This window comes from Falco biarmicus, chromosome Z, assembly GCF_023638135.1.
Source record: "Falco biarmicus isolate bFalBia1 chromosome Z, bFalBia1.pri, whole genome shotgun sequence".
In the NCBI taxonomy this organism is placed as follows: Eukaryota; Metazoa; Chordata; class Aves; order Falconiformes; family Falconidae; genus Falco; species Falco biarmicus.
The window spans coordinates 30,774,768-30,786,814 of record NC_079311.1 but is presented as its reverse complement, the minus strand read 5'-3'; the positions used below and the strand labels follow the sequence as shown (position 1 = coordinate 30,786,814).

At 35.8% G+C, this 12,047-nt stretch overlaps 1 protein-coding gene across 11 annotated transcripts in view; it reads left to right on the top strand.

The window, feature by feature from the left end:
* The window catches only part of PCGF3 (polycomb group ring finger 3), a 60,785-nt gene extending 49,505 nt beyond the window's left edge, over positions 1–11,280 (top strand). For all 11 annotated transcript variants that reach the window (XM_056324455.1, XM_056324466.1, XM_056324461.1 and 8 more), the window contains 6 exons: positions 258–313; positions 1,276–1,386; positions 1,844–1,932; positions 3,189–3,326; positions 4,057–4,137; positions 5,897–11,280. In XM_056324455.1, coding sequence (XP_056180430.1) covers positions 258–313; positions 1,276–1,386; positions 1,844–1,932; positions 3,189–3,326; positions 4,057–4,137; positions 5,897–5,944 — 523 coding nt within the window. In that variant the 3' untranslated portion in view covers positions 5,945–11,280. The remainder of the gene's footprint in view (positions 1–257; positions 314–1,275; positions 1,387–1,843; positions 1,933–3,188; positions 3,327–4,056; positions 4,138–5,896) is intronic.
* Positions 11,281–12,047: the final 767 nt, after the last annotated feature.

The following is a 12,047-nucleotide window of genomic DNA, read 5'->3' as shown; positions in this document are numbered from 1 at the left end:
GGGGCATAGTCTTCCACATGTCCAGGAGTATTCTTCTTCAAACTTCCCTTGGGCTTCTGTTTTAGCTTGTACTTTTTTCATAATTTGTTTCTTGTTACTGGTCTCTCATTTGATACAAATACTGATTTGAAAATTTAAATTCTTCATATGTGAATTTAGAGATTTCACATCAATTTAATAATAGAACTTTTTTTAAGAGAAATGTTTTGAATCTAGATGGTTGACTTAATCTTTTAATTTTGTTTTTTTCTTGCGAGTCATGACCGAACAATGCAAGATATTGTTTACAAACTTGTGCCAGGTCTCCAAGAAGGTAAGTTGTGGTACGGCCTTTTTTTAGAGGTTGTTTTGCACATACTTCTTTAACACTTTTTAAAAAAAAAAAAAGTCTTAGGTGATGAAAAGGGGGGTGGGGGGGGGTGGAACTGAGAAAAAAATACAATGAAAAGCCATATTCCTTAATTTCTCTCATTTGTAGGGATTAGTTTAATTTCATACCTATACTAGCAGCAGATGGAGGTGGTGGAAGAAATATACTAAGTAGCACTAAGTAAAGCAGAATAGTAGTTCAACTTTTAAATGTTGGCATACTGTAACTCTCACTTGTTAAACTGTGTACTTAACCTGTTGTGCCAGCTTTTTAGAATTCTCAGAGGTAGAATGTAATGCAGAACAGCTTTTAGTTTCAGTGCCGTTTCTGCTACTGTCAGTCTGTCCGTAGCAGGTAACTTTCAATTTGTTTTTTCATAATCCTTTTTAAGAGTGGATCTGTTCAGCTTAAGAAGTACTTCATAGTAACTGCTTAGTAATTTCTTGTCTTAATGTATGCTGCAACTTTCATTTAAATAGAGTATTTTAATCCATTGAAGCTGCATAACCAGAACATTCTCAAAACATCAATAAGATTAGATGGATTATTTAAAAATTATTTCTATCATATTTAAAATCTGAACTATAAATAAAAATTCAAAAACAATAGTTTGACTGAAATAACATGGGAAGGATTCAAAATAAGGTATAGTATTTTAAATACTGTCTTATTCTAAGAAGAATGCTATAATAGTGGCTATAGAAATTAATTCATAGGATTCTAACTCTGAAAAATAAGATGAGGCATGACTTGATACAATAGCAGAGATGGAATATAGTAAATACTGACAATACCACTACTTGTTGGGAAGCCTGTTTCACTTAAGAGGGAAGGGATTTGGAATGACTTCATAAATATTGCATTAGAACTTTATTACAGGGATTAATATTTACAATTTTAAACAGCGGAAGTGAAAAAGCAAAGGGAGTTTTATCACAAACTGGGCATGGAAGTTCCTGGGGACATCAAAGGGGAGACATGTTCTGCAAAACAGCACCTAGATTCCCATCGAAATGGTAAATGGTACTTTATTTATTCTTTCTTGTGTGGGTAGCGACTAGTAAATTGCTGAACTGATAAACAGGCCTGTTGGAGGTATGTGCGTAGTTGGTTTATTACAATCAAAATTGGTTTATATCACTGCAGAAAACAGCGAGTGTAGGATTTTTGCGTTGTCCCATATTTGTGCATATCTTTCTTTTTAGCTGCTTGTAGCATGTTACTCTTGGCAAATGAGATCTCCATAGTAGCACCTACATGGGGACTCTGAAATTACCCAGCTTCTAGGCTGCTAGTGGTTGGTGTGTATCATGTGTGGGACTGTTGGCAGCTAGTGGTGCCTAGGCAGTTAAGTACAATTTGGGAAGAGCAAAGTTTATTCTATATTGCAGTCCTGAACTGTGCCATTGTAATCATGTTAGCATTACAAGCTGCTGCTAAGTGTTATCCCATGTATCTGGTTTCTTATCTAAGGTGAAGCTAAAACAGATGAAAATTCAAACAAAGAAACTTCAGAGGAAAAACAGGAAGAAGATAATGACTACCACCGAAGTGATGAACAGGTGAGCTCATAGGGCATATTTTAGTTTTATCTTGTGTTTTAGCTTTAGTGCTTTGGTAAGCTAGCAGAGAAGAAAAGTAAATGTTTCACGCTACTTTTTCTGTCCTCTGATACAAACAAGATACCCAGTGCTTTTTTGTGTGCCTGAGTTCCATCTTTGAGTTTTGACAGGAATGAAGAATATAGTTAAAACATTTTCATTAAGATTTGATAGTTCTGGCTGTTTGCTTATGAGTTCCCAAAGTATTTATTTGAATTTGTTTTGAAAGCAAATTTTACTTTTTTTTTTTTTAATTAAAAAAAAAAAAGTAAAAGGTTATTTGGCTCCCCTTCTAAAGGAGTGTAGCCCTGTGATACATTGAGCTGAATGTGTATCAATAATTATGAATAAAATCTTTTGCACTTATTACTAACTTACTATATATTTTGTTTTAAACTTCTAATACTAAGACAGCAGTAGCCCTATTGCCTAAAACCAGCATGAAAGTTGGGAAATTCACCATTAAGTTTTAAGCACAAAGCATGTTTGGAAGTGAAATCTCATTTTGGGATAAAAAAAACATCCCTTTTATGTTTTCCTGTTATGTGTGTCCAGAGTAAACTAAGCTTGGATTAATTTTGTTTTCAATTATAATGTAATGGAACTTTCAAAGGGTTTGTACCTTGTGGTATATCCTTAAGCACTTAAAGTAAATTATCACAAAGAGCTTAGACTGAATAACTGGATGAAAAAAGAAGTGAGAACTTAGAGACACTTTTTGGAGGATAATCTTTAGCATTTAAAAGATTTGTTATGCGGTTTGTATCTGTTCTCTTCAAACTTTAAATTTTCTTTTAAATGAGTTAAATTTCTTGTTTTAAACTGGATATAGGAGTTGCATTAAGAGCAAGAAGCTACATTAGAAGCAATAATTAAAAATTGGCAATGGTGTTGTTACTATTTATCTTCCTCGGGCTTTTGACATAGGCTCCTCTTGAGCTGTTGACAGCCTATGAATTCAGATTGAAGCAGCCTTGTTCCACCATCAAAAATTCTTGAGCTTTTTTGTCTAGATCTCTTTTGATTGCAGCAGTGCTATCACTAAACTGAGGAGATGTTAGAAAATGGAATTTAGCAGACTACAGGCATTTTGCCTTAAGGAATATTGGTACTGTACTTTTTCACTTCATTGTGTTAATAAAAACTGCATATGGAATACATGATGATGATCGCAGAAAATTGTTCCAGCCAACCCTGACTTGTAGTTTTTCCTGAAGGTGAGCATCTGCTTGGAATGCAATAGCAGCAAATTGCGTGGATTGAAACGAAAATGGATTCGTTGCTCAGCACAAGCAACAGTCCTGCATCTAAAGAAGTTCATTGCCAAAAAACTTAACCTGTCTTCTTTTAACGAGGTAATATTTTAATTTTTTAAAATTGATTTGTAGATATAAAAACCTTACAAAAAGTGCAGGGTTCTTCCTTGGCAAAGGAATGTCTTTTAGTCTGACCGTTTTCAGAAAACAGAAGCATACCTCATTTTTTGAATTATATGTTACATGGTTGTTTTCTTGTCCTTTTTTGGGTCTATACAGGACTTGCCACTGTTTCTAATATCAAGATTTTTCAGCATTGAGATAGAAAAGTAAAAATAGCTATTGAGTATCTGAAAAAAACCAATAAATATAGAATATAAAGGAGGTAGCAGACAAGTTTATTTAAATAATATATCCTTGTAGCAGAAAGCCACCTGGCTGGTATTAGGTAAAAAAATTTCATGGCATGTTAAATAACAGAGCTGCCTTTGAGATTTGTGAATTGTGTCTCCTTGATCATTTTATTGTGCCTTTTTAAAAGCATGTAAAGCTTTCTGTAAAGGGCCATTAGTACTGCTTGGGGAGCTAAATCAAACAGTTAGGTCCAGTTCACACAGTATTTCCTGCACAAGCAGCAACATGATCTTTCAGCACTTTATGTTGAGAAAAGACATTCTCTTTTCCTTCCTGGTCCTATTTTTGTCTGCAAGGTGAACAGTTCCAGTGTCTTCAGAGAAAAAAAAAAATCATTTCAAACATTTGTTGTGCTATCTGAAATACATTTTTTTGTGTATGCCTCTCAATTAATTGTCATCTTTTGTGTTGTCAGCTGGACATATTATGCAACGAAGAGATTCTTGGCAAGGACCACACGCTGAAGTTTGTAGTTGTTACTAGATGGAGATTTAAGGTATGATGCAGTGGTTCCAAGTAAATCATGAAGCAGCCAAATAAAATGTTTATAAAATAAGCATAATTTGGAACTATATTGTAGTAGCTGCAAATCCAATAAAAAGACACTTTGATATCTTAAATTTTAAAGTATCTTAATATTAAAGATACTTTAATACAGCATCCCTAAATACCAAGAATTAATTTTCTTTCCAAGAAAATTAAGGAAAGGGGAATTAAATATTAATTGCAAGGGAAAAGGGAACATGCACCAACTGTCAAATTGTTATCAGTGGAAGCGGAAGCCCCAAAAAAGTGTTATTTTTTAACTGTTCCAGGTAAAACTAGTTTTAATCCAAAGGTGGGGAAATGGATTGTGACAGAGAAAAGGCAGAAATTTTCAACACATTTCTCTTCTGTAGCTCAGGAAGGCTGTTCTACTTCTAAAGGAGAGGCAGTAATTGCAGTCTTGTCTGCCTTAGTTAAGGAAATTTCTAGCAGCGTTTAGTAGGCATAAACAAAGCTGGTTAAATTGTTTGAGTACAGCTTTGCCTTTCTTATTGTGGTTTCTTCAAGCAACTTCCTCAAAACTGAATACTAAACAGTGGGGCGTTCATTCTGAGTTTTAGTTATCACATTAATAATGGCAGCTCAAGTGAAATGGGTGTAAGAATGAATTGCAGAATTTAACACTTTGGAGGTAAGTCACGCCAACAGTCAGTGTATGTGTGTTTGGGGATAATTTGAACTAAGAGTAAGTATTCAGTGTGCAAGCAACACAGTCTGAGCTTACAGTGCACACTGTTGTAGAACCATTTCATGTCTTTGGATGCGTGTCTAAAGGAGGTGCAGGTGGGAGTAGGGAACTGTATTTTCTGTCTTTGTGTAGAAAAATAATTTACCTAAGAGTCACAGGATGGTGGTCAGTCTTTGAAATGCGGAGAGGTCATGAGTGGAATTCTGTTGGAATTTGTTCGGTATGGTGTTCCTGAATGACCTGGAAAGGGATCTGAGTAGTGCAGTAACAGTGCACTGAGAACACTTTGGTTATTTAGGATAGTGAAGACAGATTGTTGACAAAGGATTGGAGCAAGCCTTTACTGTTCTGATTACTGAGCACCTTAAGTTCACTGTAGGTAAAAATAAAAGGATACAAAGGGATTTGGGGGGGATGACCGACCAAAGAAGAGCATCAAATTGATGTGCCTCTGTACAAATCTGCTATTCACCTTTGTCATGTAAATCTGTGCAAATGTGAGTCACATGGAAAAGGGAGTTGTAAACTCCATCTCAAGTGAAACAGATGGGGGATGTCAAATGAAACTGGTAGGTGGGAGGTCCAGAACAAACAAGAGGAAGCAATTGTTCACATGACACAGAGCTCCCTGGTGCAGGGTTTTACTGATGTTAGAAGTTTACCTATTCATGAAAAAGTAATGGATATGTTCACAGAAGAGGAATCAAGTGATAGCTGTTACATACGAAGTACTACATGCTCTTATGCTGCTTTCTAGACATCTGCATTTCTCCCTTACTGGGAATGGATTTTCCAAGTTAAACAGATCAGCTCCTGAGACAAAAGAGAAAGGATTCTTTTCTTCTTGTTTGAGCTCCACAGATGAAATTGCATCTTGTCTTTGTCTAAGTGAAATTTTGACAGGTCAGATGACTACTCTGATCATTCATTTAAGCTTTAGTTTAAGAAACAAAAGTTTTGCCTACTAAACAGATCAGTTCAGGTTTTGTTTCCTAACTTCTCTGATATTTCTGTCTTGCAGAAAGCACCTCTACTGCTGCATTACAGACCCAAAATGGACTTGCTGTGAGAGAACTTTATTGTCCTTCTGGACAGAGTTTTTTGCAGAGACTATCATCTGGCACCTTCTTAGTGCATCACTAATCACATGACACAAACCAGCCGAATAATTTTAGAAGACTGTAGCGCTTTCATAGTGGACTGTCCTGAATATTTCTTCTAGCGATGTGTTACCTAGATTTCTGGATAGAATCTATTTATACTTTTTTTGTATGGAAGAAAGAAGTCTCAACTCAACAGGACACTACCAGCACTAAATTTACAGATACTGAAAACACTTCACAGTTCCATGTAGCTCAGCCTGATTTATCTCTTAGAGTTACATAAAAATAAGTTAGAATGTTGTGGGATGTTTTAAAAATGTTGCTTTTGACACCAGGTTACATTTAGTTACTTTTCACATCCTGAATCTTTAAAAACTATATTTTTGCAAAGTGTTATTGTCTTATCCAGTATGCCTGATTGCATTGATTTTATTAAAGTTATTCTGTAGAGCATTAAACATACCTAATGATACAGTGACTGGTGGTAACTTATTATGCTGCATCAAAAACCTCTGAAAATCTGGGAAACCAATAAGTTTGCATTTTTTCCCAGTTACTGCTTTTCCTGACTTTGTGTTTTAGTAAAGTTTTGATACTTCCCTATGCATGTTGATTTGGTAAGATTAATATGAATAATTTCAGTTGATTTTACTGTGCCCTGACATTTTGCGGTGGCATAAATTGCACCACGTAATGACAGATACTCAAAAGTGCTAGATTTGTGAACTTTTAAAAAGATAAACATTTCTTATGTAGTTGTGGCTTGCAGAAATCAGTTTTTCATTTAGGGAGAATTTGCTCTCACTAACTATTGAAACACTGGCTCTTGGACAACTTCGGGCGATACTGCTTATTTTTCATTTCACTGATCAAAGAATTCCTCAGACCATTATGAACAGCTTTATTTTCTTTACCTGTTTTCTTATGAAACCATAGAATTTTCTTTAGCACAATTCCTAGCTGTCTTGTGGAGGAGGTGGGGATCAAACAAGATTATCTTAGCACCTTCTGGCCTTAACTGATAATTTTGCTTGCATCAGCCCTAATGGATGCAAGGTAATACACATGCATGTATGTATGTGTGCATACATCTATACGCAGATATATGTTATGGAATGCACCCTGAATAGCACTTAGCAGGGTTCACTGCACTTTTTTTAAGGCTTTTTGGAATAGTTAGCTTTTAGAAAATGGTAATTGGAAGTGATTTCTGCAAGCTGTATACAGTATAGCTTATGTAGTATGATTGTGAGAGTTTTTGTCTGACACAGGGGTCAAGTCACTGAAAACAGGCTATACCGTATTATTGGCAGCTGGAAATAGTTAACCTTCTAATTTTTGGGAGAGTTTTCCAGTCTGCTAAAATGCTAGTTGCTATGCCTAATACTAAACCCTGCTATTTTTTTTGATAAATTGTCTTGGAATAAGAAAACGAGCTTGCCTGTAACTGCCCTATTTCCTCTAGCTGTGCTCCTTCCCCTTGTATGCTAGAAGGTATTACTTGTTACTCGATAATAGGAAGCTGGTACCGCAAGAGATTTATCCAAGCATTTTAAATCTTCTTCCTCTTCTTGAGTTTTCAAAGTACCAAATTCCTCAGCGTGTGTCCCGTAATTTCCTTCTTTGGAGTCTTCAGTTCTCCTTTCTCAGCTCTGCTGCTGCAGAAGGGATGCTCCAAATTGTGTTTCCCTTTGAAAAAAGGGGTCCTAATTTTTAATTACAGTCACAGATATGAGTAGGAAGGAAATCAAAAAGTATGCAAGCAGAGAATGAAAGGAAGCCTACTGAACTGTGGAGACGGAGAGCCACACAAAGGCCAAAAAAGTACTGTTGTCCCTGAAGATAAGGGTATAGGATAGCTGCATTTGAATGTTTGGGTTATGCAGAACTCCACATCTGGGTTGGGTGGCTGGGTTTGTGTAGGGGGTGTGTGTGCATGCATATGAGCAATGGAATCAAACTTGGCTCTGATTGTGTCTTAGTGTTTGTGAACTCAGATATATGTATGTTAGCTTTTTTTTCTGTCTTTAACATTACTTGAACTGGCAGAAAAGAACAAATGAGATCATGGGTCTACCATTTTTATAAACTTTTCAAAACAGTGAATGCAGGTAGTATGGATGTGTACACAAACTGACATACTGGGCCTTTCTGGAGCTGTTCATGTAGTTGTTACTGTCCTAGTGTAAAGGGACTGGCTGTAGCCACTGAGGCACTGAGAATATGAACAGGACTGTAACTGTCCACCCTCTGTGCACCCTGAGTACACAAGCACTGGCTGTACCTGATGTAGACACAAAATTAAAGCTGCCTGACAGCATTCTGATTAACCACCTTCATCAAGATGTATACACACATAAGAACAAATATATATATATATATATGTATATGAGATCTGTCTACCTCAGAGTATGTATACTGCAGAAATGTTTTGTACGACTAGATACCGATGCAGTGCTGTTAAAGTATATTGGGATTTTAGTACTTCCCTGTGAACTTGTGCAACTGAGAAATTAGTTACAAGCATGCGAATTGAGAAGCCTGTTAAATTTATCTCTTGCTGTAACAATCGACAGTACAGAACATGTATTTATAAGTTTATAACCATCTTTAGCATCACTCAAATTTGTTATGGTGCTATCAATATATTGAAAACTCTGTTTATACCTACAGAAATACATACATTCAAGCCAGTATTAATACCTACAGCCGTTTGGCTTTTTTTCTCATAATTATCTGTAACCGATTTTGCAATGTTTTAATCTGATAAAACCTCACCAGGGAAAAGAAAAAAAGAAACAAAAAAACCCAAACCCACTCAGTTATTTTTCTAAACCGCCTGTCACATCTTCTCTATAGAAATTCTTTCCCTCAGGAGGGATGTGACTGTATCTGGACCGTGTGTTAATTTCCTTTAGCCTCACTAAAAGACTACATTGCAATTGGATTGAGGTCAGAGGGAGGCCTTCTTTGGGTCAGAGCCTTGTTTCACTTCGGTGAAGCTTAAGAGACAGTTAATTTATATCAAGATTATATTGGGTAAAGTAACACCGATACTGTTCAAAGTTGGACTAAAAGTTGGACTCAGCATAGATATCTCTTAGTCCTAGTGAGATCATTAGTTTGTTTTGGCCTCATGAAGATGCCATTACTGTGAAGTAATTTTCACAATTGCTTATGCTGGTAAATAATTGCAGTAAAGAAGTATCTTGTTGCATTATCCTTAGCAGCAGTGAGGCTGATGAATCACCCAGGCTCAGAGTCTCATTAAATATAGTTTCATTAAAAATAGAGAATTCAGATAGAATATATAATATTGAATTTAAATAAGATTTGGGGTTTTAAATTTTAACTTTATAAAATTATTTATTCTATTTTAAGCCTTCTGTCTTATTTTACCATCCAAGTATTTTTGGTTTCAGTGGTCCAGCTTTATTTACGGGCATATAAAATGAAATTGTAAGATGTTTTTACAAGCTTCTTCCTTTTACCTTGAGTTTGAGTAGCTTTTATTTGTATTTTGTTTTCTGTGGATAAAGAGCATTACTTATGCTTTTGTGCAATAGGTTTGAAACATGTATTTCTTAGGCATATGTTTAAATTGTAAATGTAACATCTACTTACCCTTAAATTTGAAAGGAATGTAGATGGCTTTTCTCACTTGTTCAAATGGGGGTTTATTTGGGGCTATTATTTGGGGGTGTGTTTTTTGATTTGTTTCTTTTTTTATTTTAAGAGTGAAGTGTGGGATTTAAATTTGTGTAAGTACAAGAACTTATCTGTCAGCAATATTTTAAAATAAATGATCTTGCAAGAAACCTTAATGTGAATTGTGGAAGCAATCGGCAAGACTTGCAGCCTATCTGAAAATGTTTTGTGCCATTGTTATGTCTGGTATATTTGTGTACCATCAAACCTGGGAATATTTATTTTTATTGGTTGTGCAATAGTATACACAACACTATCACCTCTGGGGATATGGGACCATAAAAAATATCAGACTACAGCTATGATGGTGCTATTTTTTTCCAATAGGCTATAAGCCTTTGAAAGCTTATCTGGCTCTTATTGTCTTTATAACAACATTGTTAGTCCTAGGAGATTCATTTGAGTTTTTTCTACTAGATGATAAATATAACCATACAACTAGACTATTTTACAGCATCTTACCATTGAGCTAAATATAATAGGAAAAAGCCAACCACTCTGTACATCAGCAAGATGAATCTTTAAGTACTTAAAATGCATTTTGTACAGAAGGCTTGACTGTACAGAAAAATCAAGTTTCTGTATTTCCTCAGGTAATCACTTCAGTTTGGATGTTTCACTGGAAATGTTAATGCAACCTATACTTCAGTTAGTCTGCCTACAGTTGGTAACAAGGCAAAAAATTGTTCCACACGCTAAAATCTCTACGTAAGATATAGTTAACTGTAACTAAGGTCTTGACATCTGTTGCTGAAGTAAAAAGTTCCAGAAAGAAAAACATTAGGCAACATGGAACAATACTTCAATCTCTGCTTTAATCAAAACTTGCAATCAGTACAAACATTTTCTGGGAATTTGTGTCTTGTGGCAAGTCAACAGTAATGTTTTACTGGGGAGTTATGGTTTATTTATATACAAATTAAAGCTGTTGTCCTGCTGTTTGATCCATGTTTGGTCATCCTTCAGGATTCTTGGAAATTTTTCAAAGCCACAATGACCTGTACAGATCCTAGTGGTAAGGTAGGAACTAAATGTCCAATTCTATGAACACTGATGTTGGTAACTTTGTGGAACCATCCAGATTATTAGAAGAAGCCAGTGTGATCATTCTTGCAAACGGTTAGGTGTGGCTGAAGGAAGGAGCCCTGGTTTTTGAATACTGATGTTCCAGTATGTTTTTTTAGTATTTTTATTTGAAACTCAAAGCATTGGTTTAACAGAATCTTGAATTCAAGTGACTTGTCTGGACAAAAGGAGAGTTTGTTCTTTCCTTCTGCAACAAGATTATTTGATTGTTAAGGGACAATAAGCCAGTGCAACCACTAAGCCTTTATCCTCATATGTGGCATAATAAAGATTCTGGAACTGTCACAGTGTAAAACCATATTTTTGGCTTAGCTTCATTTGAAAGTTTACAATTTTTTATGCTTTGTGTTGCTGTGTAATTTTTGTACTATTGGTGGCTAGTTTTGTCTGAATAAGCCTTTTGGGATTATTGCTTAATGTTTTGATTTTATGATAGTGAAGCTTGTATCCAGTGTTTTGCCAATTAATATTATATGCTTGTTAATAAAAGCAGAGAAACTAACTGAAATACTGTCAGGCTGAAAGTTATTGCCCCATTTTCCCCCAAGAACATAAGGAACTAGCCATCATCATAGCTCCGAACAAACACGGTGTGACAAAAATGGTGGTGTGGCATTCCACTGTCATGATTGACTCTACTCAAAACGCAACCATGGCCACAGTATTACTGCACTGCACAGAACGGCAGTATGGCTGTGGCAAGTGTGTGGCGAGTAAGCACATGCCAGTTAGGAAACAAAACTGCTTCAGCTACGAAGAGGAAGAGCACAGGTTCCCTGATGTCCTTATGTATCTGTGGATGTGGATAGAAGGTTACCTGACCTGTACGTGTTACATTCGATCTTGCCCTTACCTGGTGGAGATGCTCAGGGGCAGACTGCAGTATTCTGGAACACAGACATTCACTTAGACAAACGCCAAATGAAAAAGCATATCCACACACATTTTGGTTGTATTTTATTTTGCTTCAGTGTGCTGGTAGGGAAAAAAAAAAAGAGTTCTTTTACAGGGAGCTTTGATTAATGAACTGAAAATGTTTTGCCTTTGGAAAAAAATGGCCTATTGTGGTATTTGGCAGATGTTGGTGCTTGCCCTGTTTATAACTTAAGATCTTTTTAGCTTCAAGACCTGTGAGTTTCAATACCTGAACAGATCAAAGGCATGGGGGAATTTTTTGGTAAAATTAATTGAAAATGCCTAGTCAAGACAATAGAGTAAAGCTGCAAATCAGATGCTACAGTAGTTGAATTTCTTGCAGTATCTACATGCAGTAAT